Raw genomic sequence first — 18744 nt, 5'->3', positions numbered from 1 at the left:
CAATGCAATTCTCCCAACTCACATTGCCAGTCTCCATGAACATATCTATAACATTGAAAATCTCTTCACCTGTTGCTCGCCCCGTCAACTCTTGACAAAATAAAAAATCTTCCTGAATCCTTCCTTCCCACGGGTAGCGAACCAGCGCGATGAGCTGCGCAGAGCCGGACACATCAGTGGACTCATCCAATTGAACCGCGAATTTAGACCCTCTCAGTCTTTCCAGCAGTTGTGATTTGATATCAGCAGAAATGTCCTCAATTCGTCGTCTGATGGTGTCATTTGACAGAGGTACACTTCTCAATTTTGCATCTTTCCCCACTATCACCTCACACAGATCCACCGCAGCAGGGAGCAGTAGTTCCTCCGCTATTGTGTGGGGCTTTCGCGCCTTACGTTACGTCCACACAGCAGCTTTTCAAAAATCTTGAAAAGCTTGAAGCTGGGCGTGTCTGAAAGCTTGGGGATTTTTTGTGAGCAACGCGACCAACAACATGAATCTCCCGCCCCCGACATACAAAGCAAAAAACCCCGGGATTTTATGCGAGCAATATATATATATATATATAAACTCCCCAAACAGGCGAAAACCTACCAGTTTCACCCACTGTCTCTGCCACCTCCCTCCATGCCTGGTTCCTCCGGTTTGTATCCCGTTAATAGTTCTGGTCATAAAGAACCGGGTGATTTGCTACCGTAATTTCTCGTTTGGAATATGAGGAAATGAACTGCGGTCTGGTTCTCCCTGCTTACACGCGGTTTGATTGGCTGACGCTTCAAGCTCAGCTTCAAAAGTTGAACATTGCTCAACTTTTGAATCCTGGAAATCCTGGAAATCTTCGCTTCGCTCCCCCACAATGCAGTTCGGCGAAAAGTGAGGCAAAGTGACGTCATCCCCATTCAAAGTCAATGGGCAGAGAAGCGTTGGAAGCGGTGGAAGATTCGTCTAAAGCTGCTGTGTGGACGTACCGTAAAGCTGCTGTGTGGATGTACCGTTAGCAATCCTCTGCGCTACCAGGTAGGAGGCCCGCTGCGCTTTAGCAGAAACAGACGTAACATTAACCATCCGTTGTTGTTGCTGGCGTTAGTCCTCACCCTTCCTCTCAAAAAAAGCCCGGTCTTTTTTTACATAATCTGGATGCTTGGTCTCGAGGTGCCTCTTCAATTTGGCAGGCTTCATCGCCTCATTGGCAAGACACCGCAGGCATATCAGACATTTCGGTTTCCCTTCCACTTCAATAAATCCATATTGGAGATACTCCTCATCGTATTTCCTTACTTTTGTTTTTTGTTTTTCATTTACTTCATTTGTAGCCGTAACCGGTCGTTTTAAAAATATGTCCATCTTCGTAGTATGCTAGCCGTGTTATATCTCTATGATGCTTGCAGCGGCGCTCTCTGACTGACGTAACAGTTATTGTTGTTTTCACGGTAATGGGTGACGCGCTTGATTTTTAAATGTATCTATTTGTTAGATTAGAACGTAATCTATGAACTATTTTAGATTAAAAAAATAAAATATTTGTTGAAAAAAAAAAAATGAAAAAAAAATGATATGATAATTTAAATTAATGAATCTGAAAACTTTTCACGGACCCCCTGGCAGAGTGCCACGGACCCCCGGGGGGTCGCGGACCCCACTTTGAGAACCACTGGTGTAAAGTAACTAAGTTCATAAACTCTATGTGGGTAAAATGTTGAGATACTTGTACTTTATTTAAGTATTTCAATGTTTTGCTACTTTGTACTTCTACTCCTCTACAATTCAGAAGTAAAAGGTGTACTTTTACTCCACTACATGTATTTAATCCCTTTAGTTACTTCACAGATGTGGTTTAATGATGTGAAATATAATCAAGTGTTAAATCAGACTTTAGTTCCACCTGGAGTAAATTCACAAGCTACCCTGCAGTATACAAAGTCATTCAAACTAGCTGCACCTTTACCAGCTTTGAGAACACTTTAATGATCAATCATTATAAAACATATCATATATATTATTCTGAAATGGACCAATCTGCATAATAACTACTTTTACTGTCGCTACTTTAACTATATTTTGATATATCAGATATATCTGAGTACTTCTGAACACCTGAACGGCCCGTTCTAACAGCTGTTCACCAGCGGTGCAGTCTGTGCCACAGTGACTCCGCACAGTTAACGAACGCACCGTAGATAATGGTAGCTGACCCTCATCCCGGAGCAGCAGAGTTCAGCCGGCCCGACAGGCAGGAAGACACGAGCACACATATATTACAAAATAACACCATGCGCGTCATAATGGCACATAACAGCTCGCGACCGCAGATTATGTCGGCGATTAGATAAAATGTAAATTATATTTGACGCAACTTTAGTTACATTTCGATTACTTTTCCAAAACTTTGGGAAACATTGTTTTCCATAACTTTTCCAGGGCCTGGAATTTGCATTTTGAATTTCCATGACTTTTCAAGGTTTTCAATGACCGTACGAACCCTGTGCATTACTCATCCACTAAAAAACATCAGTTTATCCTTGTTAATTACACAACATTGATTGGTTTAAATTGTGTACAATCAGGGTTCCCACGGTACCTGGAAAACATGGAAAACATGGAATAAATTTTTTCATTTTCCAGGTATGGAGAAGTCATGGAAACTGAGCAAAAGTGAACACTTACATGGAAATAGAAACAGTTGTCCTGGAAATTGTTATTGGATGAGGTGTAAAATAGTAATAAAATGAAACTATTGAGCACAGAATTAAGATGAGTTTATAAAAACACTTTACATGTGAACAGCTTTTACTGTAGATAGAAATGGATGATCCCATGTTCAGTGGCATTTCTATATGTACAAAAGTGGTGGGGCACAAAAAACTCAGATGTCTATATATAAGCTTCTGCAGAGAGGTTCATGGCTGGTGAGGCACTGCCACTGACTCTTCAGGTTTACAAATATATTAAATCAAAATATAATATTATTTTCAAAAGCTTTTTTTGTCTGATGCTTCAATTACTTTTAAACAGACAGTTCAACAGAAGGATACCCAACACAATGTAATTTTATCATTTAAATATTGAATTGTTCTCTCTTTAGTAAGATCCCATTTTCAATAAAATTGCAGTCTTACCTTGACTTGAAGATTAAGTCCATTTGCCTATCCTTCTGGACAAAAATCTCTTACTTTTTTGTAAAAGTCCTCCTTATCTTCTTGTAGTTTCAAAAGTCTATCATAAATCTAATCTAATCAATAGATTTTTGATTCGAAAATGATAAAAGTAGGGTAGACATGTGGATATTATCCGGCTGAACAAAACGTACATTTATCTAACAGCTACGTTTCCCAGAGATCTTATTTTGAGCTATTTTCTAAAATCCTATGGAGAAATCTCGTTGCTTTTTTGTCGAGGGAAGCCATGCGCAGCTTACTTCCTGGTTTTAGGGCGCCTCACTGCAGCTCTCTCTCCTCCTCTTCACACACCACACTTTTCGCGGCACACGTACTTACAGCCAATCAGCTCTGAATTATGTGAGATGACGTATGGTGGGGATGGCAGCACTTTGCCCCTATGGTCATTATTTTTTGCCACACACATTAAATAGGAAAATACTCTGAGCATGCACAGTGTAGTTTTTGCAGTCACCGTTCACTTAGACAGTCAGAGGGAGGGGCAGGATCAGGTTTTGTCCCACATGGCTCTAAACAGCTCAATAGACACACACTGTAGACACTAATTAGAAGAACACATACTAAAACAGCAATGTACAGACGAATCAGATGATTAAACATGATCTTAAAATATATTTTATATATTTTTTAATTTATTTTTTGCATTTTGTTGTAATCATTATTTTAATACTTTCTGCTGACACTAGGTGGGGCTGTGCCCCACCTGCCCCTAATGACCAGTCGCCACTGCCCATGTTGTAGAGCATGCTCTTGGCATCCTATATGGTATATTGGATGTTGGAATTTGATGCAGGCAACTTGGTGATATAGACTTTAAAAGTATAGTTTCGGATTGGTGGACTTCAGGAATAATAACGTTACTCGCGATCTCAATAGAAGGGTCAAATACATGCATTTCCCAGCCAACACGGGAGCCTTGACATCTACAGTGAAACTTCTTATGCAAGTTTATCCTCAAATGTAAGTAGCTGTGTTTAACTGTGGTAAACTTGGGTTTATCAACGTTAGTTAGTAAGCAGTGCAATCTTGCTAACTAGCTAGCAGTTTGAGTTTGTTTTGAATTTGGATTTGTTAATGATGGTAAGCAAGCACATGGAGTGCAATCTTGCTAGCCAACATTCAGTTTGCTAACTAACTAGCTAGTGTTGGCTAGCTTGCATTGCTAGCGAACTACCAATACATTTTCACATTAGGCTGTGACATTACTTCTATACTAGTTGACATGAATAGTCTAGTCTTGATACATTTTGTAACATTCATTCTTATATCTACTTTTAGCTATTTTGTGATTTTTCGTTTTTTTCTTAAAAAAAATTATACTAGTAAATAGGAACATTTGGGGTGAGACATTTTTGAAAATTCATTGCCTAGACTGATTCTATACATCTATACTGTTAAGCTAAGCTTACTAGTGGGGTTGCTGTACTGAGGAACCACAGGGGGAACCAGCCTTATGTTTTCCCTTTTAGGTTCATTAGTAAGAGTCATAATCTCAAATGTGTGATGCATTACGGGAGTGAGTGACAATGACACGCGGCAGATTCAAGTCACATTGGAAAGATGACTCTCAATACAAGGACTGGATTGGAGAGGTACCAGGAGGAGATGTCCACAAGGCTTATTGCAAGTTTGCCGCAAGTCATTTGACATCAGCAATATGGGGGTCGCTTCCCTCAAGACCCATTCAAAAGGACAAACCCACACCAAGTTAGCTGGACAGCTAAATAATGAAAGAAGAATGACAGATTTCTTGACTACAAAAACAGGAGAGGGAAGAAGCGGCCCAACAAGCCAGGATATCGAAAGTGACAGTCAGGTGCCCAGTACCAGCAGTGAACAGCCTACGGAAAAAGGCTCTGGAGCTCAGGGGAAAACTTTTTTTTCAAGCCAAGCTGTATTTGAAGCAGAGATTCGCTGGGTCATGAAGATGGTCAGGTCACACTTCACAAGTTTCAGGGGCCTATAGATCATCACTTAATATGGTACCTGGAAAATCAGGAGGTAGCATGGAAAAAATGTTCACGGCAAGCGTGGGAACCCTGACAATGCTTTTGTGTTTTTAACCTTCGATTCGGAGAAACAAATAGTTTTTTCGGAGTTTAGACACTACAGAGTTCCCGAAGACACTACACTACCCAGAATCCTCAGCTATCGTTTGGGACTACAACATCCGCTTTGCTTTACAAACCCCCGTGATTAGTTCTCAAGCTATGTGATTGGATGTTGGAGTGGCAGTGCGACAAGGTTACGCCGAGCGTCAAACAGCTCTTTGAAATGGAATGGAACCACGGCAGACTTTCCAAAACTGGACTCGAACGGGTCAAATATGGCAGTAGCCATCGATCATCTTAAGATAAGATAAGATATACTTTATTGATCCCAAGTTGGGAAATGTTTTTGTTACAGCAGCATGTACTACTTTGTTCTACTCCGCTACAATTCAGAGGTTAACCTGGTATTTTTACTCCACTACATTTATTTGAGTTACTTTGCAGATTCTGATTAATAATGTGAAATATAAACAACCCTTAAATCAGACTTTAGTTACACCTGAGTCAAATTCAGGGAAGATGATTGTCAAGTGCCAAAATAAACTATGCAATATATTAGACGTTAAGTACTTTGTCAGACTTCATATTTATCTGTAGATACCCCCAAAGTGTTGTTCTTATTCAAAAGAAGACCTTAACTCAAAGTATTCTTTAATGTTTAAATAAAGCCTTATTAGTTTGTCTGTTTTGCACATCCTCCTATTAATATCTTTGAACGTCCTCCACTAGCTGTTTTATTGTAGAGATCACTACAGTATCTCTTACTGATATTTTCTATTCTATATTATTTCTATCATGCCTTCTACTTTCCCCCTATTTTGTATGTAGGCTACTCTTAATATTTAAATGTATTCATCAAATATAACATATTCAACAACAAAATTCAATAACGTGCTTTAACCACTAGGCGGTGCGGGTTAAAAAACCAGTGGTCTAGTTAATAAAACATAATAATATCAAACATAATATTACTATTCACTTTATTGTGAAATTAAAACAGAACGGTAAAGAAAAATACAGTTTCAGTCTCTCGATTTGAAGCTTATGCATTGCAGCATGAACCTATATAGACCTGTAATAGTGAACTGGTTGGAAAGGTAGTTTCTGAAGATGTTACAAATAACACAGCCTACAATGCCATAATAACTTTGTATTATTAGTGTAGGACACTTATGTATGTAAAACATCTGAAGATGTGTAGTTTTATTCATGTTTTCACATAATTGTACGGGATATTGCTATAATATTTCACATATTGTAGTTCTATTATGTCTATGGAAATATTATAGCTGATAATGTATATATATATATATATATATATATTTATATATATATATATTATATATGATATATATAATGTAATATATCTGATTTGTAAAACATCACAGACAGAAAGGATATCCGTCATTTAATGGTAAGCTATTGCAATTCTGAATCCATAGATCCATCACCCAAAACTTCTGACTATCCTCTCAACTCAGTATTTACATTCTTATATTCAAAGAAAATCAGTAATATCTTTGAAGTCCCTTTCTATCAGCTGTGCACCGTTATGGTGTAAATATAACCTATTTAACAATTGGATCAAATATAAAAGTCAGCCGAATTAGTGTTGATACTGCAAGGAGACGTATTGTGTGAAAAGAAATGTAAGATGTTGTTTAATTGCTGATATATTTAGAATCCACGTCACGTATTCAGTTTCGGCGGCATTTCTTCCAGTTTGTCAAAAGTTCATCTAATCAGGGCTCTATAAATAAAGAACTACGGCAGATGTGTAATATTTAATGCAGCCGAACCGTGTATTACAATGCCGTTATGTGATGACTTTCAACGAGAAAAGCAAGCACACTCGGAAAAAGTATATTTGTGGCGAAGCCTGCGAGCTAGTTCAGGTAGTCAACTCGAGCACCAATGATACATTAACACATGACGCACCTCGTCCCTCTTACAACCAACCAAACACATTCTCCTAAACATGCCGCTCTATTTAAGCTGCCAGGTCTTCCTGTCTCTGCCTCGCTATGCTGCTGCTGCACTGCTGTGTTCACTTGCTATTGCTGCGTTCATGTTCCTGCTGCTGTGTTTCATGTTGCTGCTGCTTGCCTGACCCACCACCACCCCAGCTTCCACCTGTAGGCTCGGGGGATAGTTATCTAATCATCACTCAATGTTCTTTGTAAATCTGTGGAGTGATGAGGCCCGAGCCTAGACGTCAAACTCAAACTATATGCTGCTTATAATAAACATATTAAGAAACACGTGAGTTGTCTGACTGAAATATATATATTTTTAAATGTTTTCAGATTTCATATTGCATAAACACCATATCCCAACGTGCATTGCGGCTAAAACATCCAATCACCGAGCTTCAAGTTCGATGTTTTAAAACCTCTGAAAAAAGAAATGTGTCTCTCAGAATCGAAAGGGAAAAACCTATGGGAAAAACACAAAAGTATTGTACACAATTTAAACCAATTAATGTTGTGTAATTAACAAGGATAAACTGCTGTTTTTAGTGGATGAGTACTGCAGATATCGCTTTAAAATAATTTGCCAGTGAGAGGAATACGGTTTTATTCTGAAAACTTTGAGACCGGAAATACTTTTTTCACCCCGTGAGGGTTGACGCTAACTTTACATGGACGCTGCCGTTACACGTTCTCCTGGCGAGACCTCAGATCATCTTCGTAATATTTATCAAACTATAGATCCTACACATCCACTGGACGTGGATTCTAAAAGTACAATATACACTTCTCGCTAGAAATGTAATTAAAAAGCATTTTAATGGCCAAACTATCCTACAATTTAGGATTTTCCAGAGAGGGTTATTTGCGAATATACGACCCTCCGTAGCGTTTGCATTCAACGGGAGCACTAGAGGTCGAAAACTTTAAAACATGATTATAGGTCGTAATAAGCGCTTGAACAATCGACCTATTTGGTCGTATGAGTTGGAGGACTTGTTGGTTATTATGAACCACAGCGCAGGGGCTGCTGGGCTTCAGTAAGGCTTACAGTTCTGGGTTTCCCTTACTCAAATTTCCCTCTCCTCCTCTGCTGTGGATACAATTACAATTTCACTCCACTCTGGTTAGTTGAGTTGAAGCCACGCAACGCTGTCTTGAACCTACAGGAAAAGAAAATCCTTTGCTTTATTGCCTGATTTGCTTTAATTAGAATAAATTATTGTAAATGTCATTGAAAGTTATCTCAAAACTATGAGAAATGTGGTTAAGGAAGGGCCAGAAATGTTTCTGCCATATTCAAATATAGCAGATAAAGCTAGCAGATTAGCCTGGTATTAGGAATGGAAGAACCGGAAAATATCTGAAATTGACATATAATCTTGTTTATTTAATAAGTCTACAGATGTAGAAACATTTTTGGAACAAAATGAGTGGTTTTGTTGGGAGATCTGTTTCTATTCTTTGCTAACGTTGTCATCTAACAAGAGCTTCTGTTCAGTTTGCTTTAGCATTGGTTGCTGCCAAGTACCAATCAAAGGAGAAGTCACTGTTCCTTGTTGATGTTTGCCAAGAATTGCTAACATTATGTAACTAAAACAATCAGATGTGAGCTGTTTTCCACATGTTCCGGTCTTTATGCTAGGCTAAAATAAGATAATAGTTTAGGGAATCTTGCTTAACGCAATACAATAATAGGTAACAACACCTTAATGTGTTTGCGTTGTGCAAAAATGCCCAGTGGTTGGAGAGACGCCACAAGAAAGAACTTCAGCATTAGTGAAATGGAGGTTAAATAAACTTAAATAGAGTAAACATGATTTTCCAGTGTGTCAGTACTGGTGTTGAAGGAAAACTAAAAAGTTGAAAACATGCATTATCATCCAAGAGTTTTGTTCAAAGGATCATACATTTAAGGATCCAATATTTATAGGTAAAACATATAATGATCTCAAATGTAATTCATGACATTCAACCAGTTTTAATGTTCCTCTCTTTTAAAGTTATGCTTTCATGTTTTTGGAAAACACAATTTGTGGACTGTGAAATTAGATTTTTATTTTCTTGGTAGGATTGCTCATGACTGCAATGTTCTCTTTGCAAAAGAAGAGCACAAAAATGAATGTATTGGTGAATCTGAGAAATCAATGACTACTTACAAAAATAAAAATATGTTTGTTTTTGTATCGCTTCCTGCAAAGGCCCTTCATCTCCATTTAAAACATCCCACAAAGAAATCAGAAGCATCCCATTGTGGAGCCACAGTAGCAGTACATCTTCTTTTATGTGTAGCCCTAATAACTCAAAAACATATCTCGAGGACATTCAAGGAAAGAACAGTGTGTACTTTTGCAGAATAATAGCTCAAGTGTACGAATATCAACTAAGAACATCATCAGATTTCCCCTGAAGGCACAGCAGGGTAAATGGGCCACCGGCACAAAGTGTCCACAGCAGATACAGTGTAAAAATAAATGCATGAATCCAGAGCTGCAGAGTATGTAGCAGCATGTGAAGGCTTTATGCTGATGAAAGCCAGAACGATGGGTCGTGCTACACATAAAATGTCCCACACACTGCCCCACTTAGAGTCAAACACAAAGCAAAAATGTATGTATTTAGCACACTGGCCTATAAGTGTGTAATACATAATCCACAATATATCTAGATAGCAGCGTTTTTATTTCTGCGTACTACAACGTGCCTTAATCCAAGAACATGCATACAAAAAAAAGTCCAAAACAGTCCACATGTGTGCCAAATCCATGGAGGAAGACACAAACACATGCGCGCAAACACACACTCACACTTTTCAGAGAACACATCTGCCCTGTAAGAGACCCAGAGTAGGACACTGCCAGCTGGCTTTGTTTCAACTTTACACCCCCAGGGATTGGTTCTCCTCCCACAGGCCAAATATGGAAGAGGAGCGTACCTCTGTTTACCCCAATGGGACTGCAAATACACACACACTAAAGTGCACAGTAGGAGCAAAAGCATTAGCCTTATGTGGTCACAAGGTGGCTAGCACCTAAGTCGAAAATATATATCAATCGGCACATCTATGGTCACTATGGCAACAACAGATATTGTGTGTCGGGCGGTGTGAGTCTCGGATTTAGGGGAATAACCCTCCCCGATCGGTTCACCATGACAACAGAGAGAGTTCAAAGGTCAGATCAGCTGAGGTTAATCCAGACGATCATCGGCAAGACAGACTGGACGAGGGAGTGGGTGGGAGTGGGTGAGAGAGGATCTTCTAGTGCGGAAATAATAGAGAGGATCTGCTCAGATGAAAGAAATGTGGGGGAAGTGATCGGGAGAGAGAAAGAGAGTCATTAAGCAGTTTGCCATGTGCCGGTTATGGACCAAATCTTTGTTTGTTTCTATTTCCTGGCCAACCACCAATCTGAGACTAGCACACAATATGATAATTAAGACAAGAATGAACACAATCCTGACACAGTTCGGCCCTGCACAGGGGAGGAACAGAGCAATCATTACTGTCGCCTTAAGAGCTCATATTAGCAGCTAATAACAAGCAAGCCTAATATTTTGAATTACAAAAACAAAGACGCACATTTGATCAGCTAACCTTAAGTTTCTGCCAATAAAAACTTATTATAGGGTAGATTAGTATTATACAGTCAGGTTGAGGGTGACATACTTTAAAGCCTTTTATTATCTCCATGAAGAGATTCTGCATTTGATTGCAGATGATGCAGTTTGATCCATTCTGGCCATGACTTTTGTAAGGCACCAGTGTATGCATGTAAAGTGTTAAGTAAAACTATTTACTTTCAACAGGATGCTTCCTGTAATGGCTTACAGTATATTCTCTTGTGTTGTGCTTAGTTTGAATCTTGATGGTTTATAGCACTAATTGTAAATCGCTTTGGATTAAAGCGTCAGCTAAATGCTATACAATACTGTATGTACTTATTTTATCTACGACTAATAGTATATCTAGTTAATAGAAGAAAAACGTTGACATTCTTGTCACTTTTATACACCGTGAGACACATTCCTCTATTTATTCCTATATCATTTTCACTGTGATATGTTTGGAAGAGATTGATCAATATATTTTTGAGAAGATAAACAATTTATCTGAGAAGAGGTAAAAAAAACTTTTATTCCAACTTTATGGGCAACAGTGTATTAACATGACTTCGTAGTGAAAATCTTGACTGAAAGACAGACAGCATTTTGTCCTTTGGAAAACCTTGGTCAATTATTTTCATTGAAACAAACAAGTTAAATGTCAGACTTATTTAGTACGGAGTTCGGTAAACATACTATGGAGGAGCTGCTAGCTGTCCGCTAATGTTTGCTACGCCTTTTTTCTAATAACCCTTTTCAAATTACCAAGATCTGAGAAGCGTAAAATGTAGATTTAAAACTGGACAAAAAGTCAAGTACATTTGGTATAGCTTCTGTCAGAGATCTACAATGATGACGCATACGCAAAGGGTTTACTTCGCTATTACGGGCAACCAAATGAAACAGGCCATTTTATTGAATACAATTACAGATTTCTTCTAGTTTGAAAATTATTAGATATTTTAATGCAAAAACTTTACAATGTCTACAATTGAAATGCCGGTTATTAACTAGTTGATATCTACATCTTCTTAACAATTGACTGCATTTGTGTGTGTACTGTTTAATTTTGCGGATTAAAGAACATTTATACTAGTTTGCGTCACAGAACTAAGTGTGCACCTCACTTGGCTTTGACGTTTTTGCAGTGTAATCTAATTCAATGTACTCAAGTTAAAGATTGAATGCACATGTTCGGCCTGCATCTTACATCAACTGTACTTCAATAGACTCATGTAGAGGCATACAAATGTATAAATGGATCCATGCATGTAGTGTGTGTGTTTACATGAGCATACAGACCACTGAGCAGGATGTGTCTAATTTCGCCGACTCTGAAGCTTTCACCGTTTCTCACCATGTGCACAAGTATGTGTTCTCCTGTGGGATGGAGGGCCAGGGCTTCGTCATACCAGCCTTTGGCTTCTTCCAGTTGGCCCCGGAGCTCGGCTAGGCGACCCCGCTGCAGCATCACCGAGTACGAGCTTGGGAATAGCGCGCTGGCCTCAGCTATGCAGAACTGGGCCTCTTTTAGCCGACCATCCGCCATGAACAACTCCCCTGGAGGAGGAGATGGAAAAGGAGGAGGAGGGAGGAGGGAGGAGGGAGGAGGGAGGAGGACAACGAGTGAGAGGGATGAAGAGATGAGGAGAGGAAAAGGGATGTCAAGAAAAAGATGAAGAAGGGATGATAAGGGAGGGAGAGAAAGAAGATAACTGATTAATCCCATCAGTAGCATGTGTGAGTGACAAATGACTTAACTGTGTGAATTATGTTAAAATGTAAACTGGGCAGCGTTTAAATACAAACAAAACCAAACACACACACATGGGCTCACTCAGCGCTCGGGAGCAGATGGCGTATACAATATATTTGCACAAGGCAGTTCACTTGCTCTCTAAGAGAAGGTAACACACACACACACAACAGAGAGTGGGAGCAACCAAGTGCCTGGGAAGTCATGAAAGTCCTGCCTAAATATGGCCATCGCAGACTAAAGCTGCCTGCCTCCTTCCTTTGCTGCTGGGAAGATGAGGACAAACCCCCGACACACACGCACGCACACACACACACGCACACACGCGCACACGCACACACGCGCACACGCACACATACACAAATACACACACTATGACGCCTACAAGCATATCAATGTCCAATAGGAGGACCAATATCTGGACGGCATGCTGACGAAGACAGGAGATGTCAATCATGGAGTGGATGCTGGGTCAACACCCAGAGAAACCCTGAGAAGTAAAATTGTCAGCTCTAAACACTGTGTGCACGTGTATGTATGTTGTGGGGACACTTTAGTCCCTCACATGGCGGCGACTTGCATTTATTTCGTGGACAAAAAGCAAGTCCATGTAACCTCAATCCATGCATTTTATGGTGAAGAGTTTAAAGTTAGATTTAGAATAATCACACATTATGTCATTTTCTTCCAATAGGGGGATATTGTTTTGGAACTTGTGACGTAGCGTGGGATCATGGGAATTGTTGTCTTCTTTGGTCACCTTCCCAGACTAAATATTCTTTCTTTCTATATTGCTCAGAGAATTTGCACCAGAAACCGTTGTCCTCAGAGGTCTCCTCCTCCCCAAAACAAATGGACCTGGTATGTATAACCGATAAATCACGTATTAAAGCAGTATCTTTAAAAAAACAACAACATTGAAGGTACTGTTTAGTTGTGCTAGCATTAGCTTGTTTTTGTGCTGACTTAAGATCTAGACGTTCGATGAAAAAATCAGTTATCAAAATATACTGTTAAAGCGCAACCCAGTAAGTCACCTGGTAGAGTGGGTTGCCTGTGTACAAAGGTTGAGTAATTCTTGCAGCCACCCAGGGTTGAATCCGACTCTTTGCTGCGAAAGCAATCCTTTTTTTTTTTTTTAACATCATAGTATTGTAAAAGTGTTGCTTGAAGCGGATAAAAAGTCAACAGGCAACCCCATAAAATGTACTGTTAACCTGATGGGAAAACAATTCTCTAGGTTTGTGGTTTATTCAAAAATAATTGGGATTATTCAGAATCATAACTGATTTCATATGGAAATGTTACAAATGATATCTTTAAGGTTAAGGTTAGAAGTAGGATTAGGCAAGTAGTAGTTACGGTTAGGGTCAGTCTCCAGGAAATGAATGTGAGCCAAGGTAATGTGACGGAAACACAACTGTGTGTGTGTGCGTGTGTGTGTGTGTGTGTGTGCATTACCTTCTCTTAGAGAGCAAGCGAACTGCCTTGTGCCAATATATTGTATACGCCGTCTGCTCCCGAGCGCTGAGTGAGCCCATGTGTGTGTTTGGTAGCGGATGTTTTGTTTGTTTACCTGTGTCTCATGAATGCACAGATGGGAGATACTTAGTGCATGCATGCTACCTCTGTGAGATGAAAAACAGCCATTTCCCAGTCTCCGGTTTACTTTTCATAGCTTCACTTCAGGGGGAAAATTATTCAGTGAATGCTCTCCGGTTATGTAAGGCAATCTTTCTTCTCCTCACCTGAGCTCCCAGGGAAAAAAATCAGATCACTGCATGAATGTATAATGTCCATTTGTAGGTGTGTTTGGAAGGTTATATGGAGCTAAGTATATCCATTCTTAAAAACATTCCGTGTGTGTTTTTTCCTAAGTGGCCGATGAGGATGTGAGATTGGGAGAGGAAATTACCGATGAGAAGAGGAATGTGCGCACAGAGGGAGGGGGGTCTGGGGGTTACCACTGACTCAGCCTTGAGCTTAAAGACACACCCCTTCTCTCACACGTACACACACTATTTATTTTGAATCAGCAGCGAGCAGTTTTTATTTTGTCTGGACTCAGAAAGGAAAAGCAGAGATCAAAGGTCGGACATTGAAAATAACCTTTGAATTACAGTCGGCCACAGGGGATGTGACACAATGACCCCTCAACCCATCTTATCCCGTACTGTAACACACTCTGGTATGCTGGTTGCATCACTGGCTTCACTAGCCTGCTGTATGGGTTTCCATTTTGGTTCTCATGCCTCATACACTCCTGCCCGGGTGGATGGGAGGAGTGTTGTTTGTGCGGAGCGTCTCTGTACTCCTCTCTTCATTTCCTGCATTAATGCTCCACTCTTCTGTAAACTTCCACAGGCAGACTGAGGCCGAAGGGCTGGAAGTGATAGCAGTAGGCATCACTGCCATTCTGCCCTTAATAGAACAGTGGACACATGTATGCAGGTACAGCGCACTCCTAAATAAGGTACGCATGGTTCTACCCACTGAGATGCCCTTGTTGTTTGTGAAGGCAGAACATGGCTGCAGTAATCACATTAAATGATGTCGTTTCACACAATAACAAGATTAAATATATCATCTCAAACGGAAATTATGTTGTCTGTATATCTACAGTACATCTATGATGTTATCACACAGGGTTTTCCAGCCTTTCGCATATTGCTGACCCAGTGATAATTCTGTGATTGCATTACTGAAACGTGAAGTAAAGCATATTCAAAAAGTGAATACCAAGTGAATAAACACGATCTCACTCCCCAGAGAGACAGGGCTTGTAAGCAGGTCAGTAAGCTGCATAAGACAGTCATGCTGCACAGCTTTCTCAGCAGCATCTGCATAGCACACTCACAGCATACTGTGTGTGTGGAGAAGATTTTCATTCATAAATTGCAATCAGATAGTCATGCTTTGATTTCAGGGTCCGTGTAATTTTTGTCAGTTTGATTTTTCGTTTAAACGAAAAGCCACAAAAACGGAAAACCAAAGCCGTTTTCCCGTTTTTGTTGACCTAATTAAAAAAACTGTCCGATTTTGGTTAACTTCATTCAATTTTCCGTTTTGTATAGAGTGCCACAGTGACGCGTCCTAAAACCCGGAAGTAAGTTAGCATTTTATCACTTCCAGTTCCTTCGACAAAAACCAATGCAATTTCTCTATAGGAATTTGGAAAATAGCTCGAAATAAGGTCTGTGGTTGACACAAATTGAAGATACAGATTATGTTTTGTTCAGCCGGATAATATCCACATGTCTACCCTACTTTTATAATTTTCTTATCATAAATCTAATCGATAGATTTATGATCGATTGATTTATAATGCGTCACTGTGGCACTCTATAGAGAGGCAAAGTCCCTCCCCTTCCGGGGACCTCCATGGGACCTTATTTTGGAAGAATTATGTATTGAAGTCAATGGGGAGAGAAAACATATCTTTCGATCCCGTTTGAATTGTGCCATGAATTACACATATGATGTTTGTCAATCTTAAAAAATAATTTCCATGTTAAAATAATCACAGTCTGTCGTAAAACTGTTGAAATATAAGACTATGAAAAATACGCAACTAGAAAGACTACAAATCCCAGAGTCGTGTAAGTGATGTCATAACTGATGTCATCGATGTTTTCCTACACTAAATATAAGAGATAGCTAAGATAAGATAACTTTAACAAGATGCCTATGTGCTTAGTACCAGGTTGTTATCATGCAAGTATGCAACAAACATGACGTTGTCACCAGTCTATGGTTGTCACAAAGCGGCAAGCTGGACACTGGATTTACAGACACACAGTAAAATAAAGTTATGCACAGAGCTTGCATTGTATTATTATCTATAAACGCATATCTGCATGTGAATGCAGAAATAAAATTATCCTCGTCAGACTTCTGGGTTCCAGGATTGAACTTTTACAGCATTGCCATAATATCCTTGAGTCTTTTATATTGAAATATGTTCTTTAACTTCCGGTCCACCGGACTGCTTTTCTTCATTCTTCAATACAAAACGGAAAATTGAATGAAGTTGTTATCAAAAACCAAAATCGGACCGTTTTTTAAATCTTTTGATTCAGACAACAAAATCGGGAAAACGGTTTTGGTTTTCCGTTTTTTCGTTTTAAATCAAAAACGAGAAAAGGCTGGTATTTTAGTTTTTTGGCTTAAACGAAAAATCAAACTGACAAAACATACACAGACCTTTCAATTACCTTCGCTAAGGCGGCTATGCTTTTGTCTCACTTTTGTCTCAGCCTGATTATTGGAAATATACCGATGTTCATAAACAATTGATGGAAGGGTGTAGCATGGTCCTTGGAATAACCCGTAAAACAAGAGGATCCAAATAACGAAGAGGATACACAAATTATTTTTCATTTTTGTTTAGGTTGCGAGATTGGGAATTCCGGCTGCATTCAGGTGATATTCATAATAATCTGAAATTGTAGTTTAAATATGGGAAATGGGGACAACAACTCGAAAAGAGAAATAAATGCGTTGTTTAAACGCTCTAAGCAATAAAGTCAACCACAACTTCTTGATAGCATCTACTACAACTTCAATTTCATAAACACATCAAATTCCAAAGAAAAACTTCCCAACTCGGGAAGTGGGAGCATGGATGCACAATTAGCCTTGACATAGTTTTTAGCTCTCCAGGTGCCTTTCTTATCTGGATTTGTTTAGTGAAGTTATTCCTAACTTGGAGGGTCCAGGTTTCCATCTCAATACATTAAGCTTAACCATAAGGGGTCCAAGAATTGATCCACGAGGTACATTTCCCCCATTTTGGCTTCGCTCCATTGGCTGCCAATACATTTTAGGATTAATTTCAAAATCCTTTTGTTAACTTTTAAATCCCTAAATGGCATGAGTCATGACCCCACTATATATTTCTGAGCTGCTACACCCTTACACGCCCAACCGCCCTCTCAGGTCAGCGGATCAACTGCTCCTGAATGTGCCCAGAACCAAGTCAAAGCTCAGAGGGGGCCGTTGCTTCTCTGTAGCGGCTCCCACACTGTGGAACGATCTGCCCATGCACATCAGACAGGCCGCCACACTGCCTGCTTTTAAATCGCTTCTTAAAACCCACCTCTTCTCCTTAACGTATTAACATCTTTTAGAGCATTGCTTTTATTGCTTTTAAATTGTCTATTGTTTTTACTTGTTTTATGGTGTGTGAGCTGTGCTGTGTTCTTTTTTGTATGTTTTGTTTTGTTTATTTGCCTGTACAGCACTTTGGTCTGGATGTTTAAAGTGCTATATAAATAAAGCTGTATTGTATTGTATTATTTCCATGAAATTTGGTTGAGACGTTGAAATCCTTCTTACGATACATTTGAATGACTTGGTCTATCCCTTTGAGTTTGAGTAAAGTACCGAATCACAAAATACAATTTTCACTCCAATTCCGTGTTAAGAAAAAAAAGTTGTGTTTGATGCCATACCAGCTTGAAGCCAAATGCGTTCCAGGATGGTCCAGATGTAGGTGGGTCCTTGGCGACGGGTGGAGCTGATGTCCGACACCTCAGATAGCGCTGCTTCCAGACGGGACACTGCCACTGACGTAGGACTCAGCGAACCTGTATGGCAAGGTGTAGGGATTAAAATATGCCAACGGTTGAAAATCAAACATTCTCTGTTTATATAATTTTAATAGATTTCCTGTCACTAAATGGCAATACAATTAACCCCTGGCCCTGGTATGATCACTGGTGGGGAGGTGAATCAGATCATTGATATTTAATGTGTCCGGCAAACATAGTGTCAATCCAGAATAGGTCAAATGCCAGGGAATTCGGACTGACCTACAATTCACCTTTATAACTGGTATTTACACCAGAAGAGAAGGAGGAGGTTTTTCATTAAAAATAATCAATTCAATATGCTGCAATTTCAAGTGACATGACTTTAATCAGAGAGAGAGCACACGGGAGGAGGCGTCCTGGAAGTCTGGCAGGGTGAGGTGGATGGAGTGTTTCCTTGGTCCAGAGCTGACCTCTGCCCTGTCAGCCATCGGTATACTGCTGCTGTCATCTGTCTCACTGAAACACAGTTGTACAGGACAATCACAGTGAATCAACACGATCACAAGCACAGATATACAGTACACTACATGTTATTACCTTGAAGGTGTAGAGTTTACTGAGAGTGTGTTCAATGAGAGCAGGTTTCTACACGG

The 18744-nt window shown here is 39.6% G+C and overlaps 1 protein-coding gene across 3 annotated transcripts in view; it reads right to left on the bottom strand.

The window, feature by feature from the left end:
• Positions 1-18744, bottom strand: part of ttc7a (tetratricopeptide repeat domain 7A) — a 132667-nt gene that overhangs the window by 15884 nt on the left and 98039 nt on the right. For 2 of the 3 annotated variants that reach the window (XM_034100786.2, XM_034100788.2), the window contains 3 exons: positions 18495-18607; positions 18011-18145; positions 12159-12361 (listed from right to left, as the gene is read on the bottom strand). In XM_034100786.2, the coding sequence (XP_033956677.1) occupies positions 12159-12361; positions 18011-18145; positions 18495-18607 (451 nt within the window). Of the gene's footprint in view, positions 1-9188; positions 10483-12158; positions 12362-18010; positions 18146-18494; positions 18608-18744 lie in introns of those variants that run through there. The other variant, XM_034100787.2, reaches the window with a different exon arrangement.

Source organism: Pseudochaenichthys georgianus, chromosome 15 (assembly GCF_902827115.2).
Source record: "Pseudochaenichthys georgianus chromosome 15, fPseGeo1.2, whole genome shotgun sequence".
Classification (NCBI taxonomy): Eukaryota; Metazoa; Chordata; class Actinopteri; order Perciformes; family Channichthyidae; genus Pseudochaenichthys; species Pseudochaenichthys georgianus.
The sequence above is the reverse complement of the archived record's forward strand: the minus strand, read 5'-3'. Positions and strand labels throughout refer to the sequence as shown.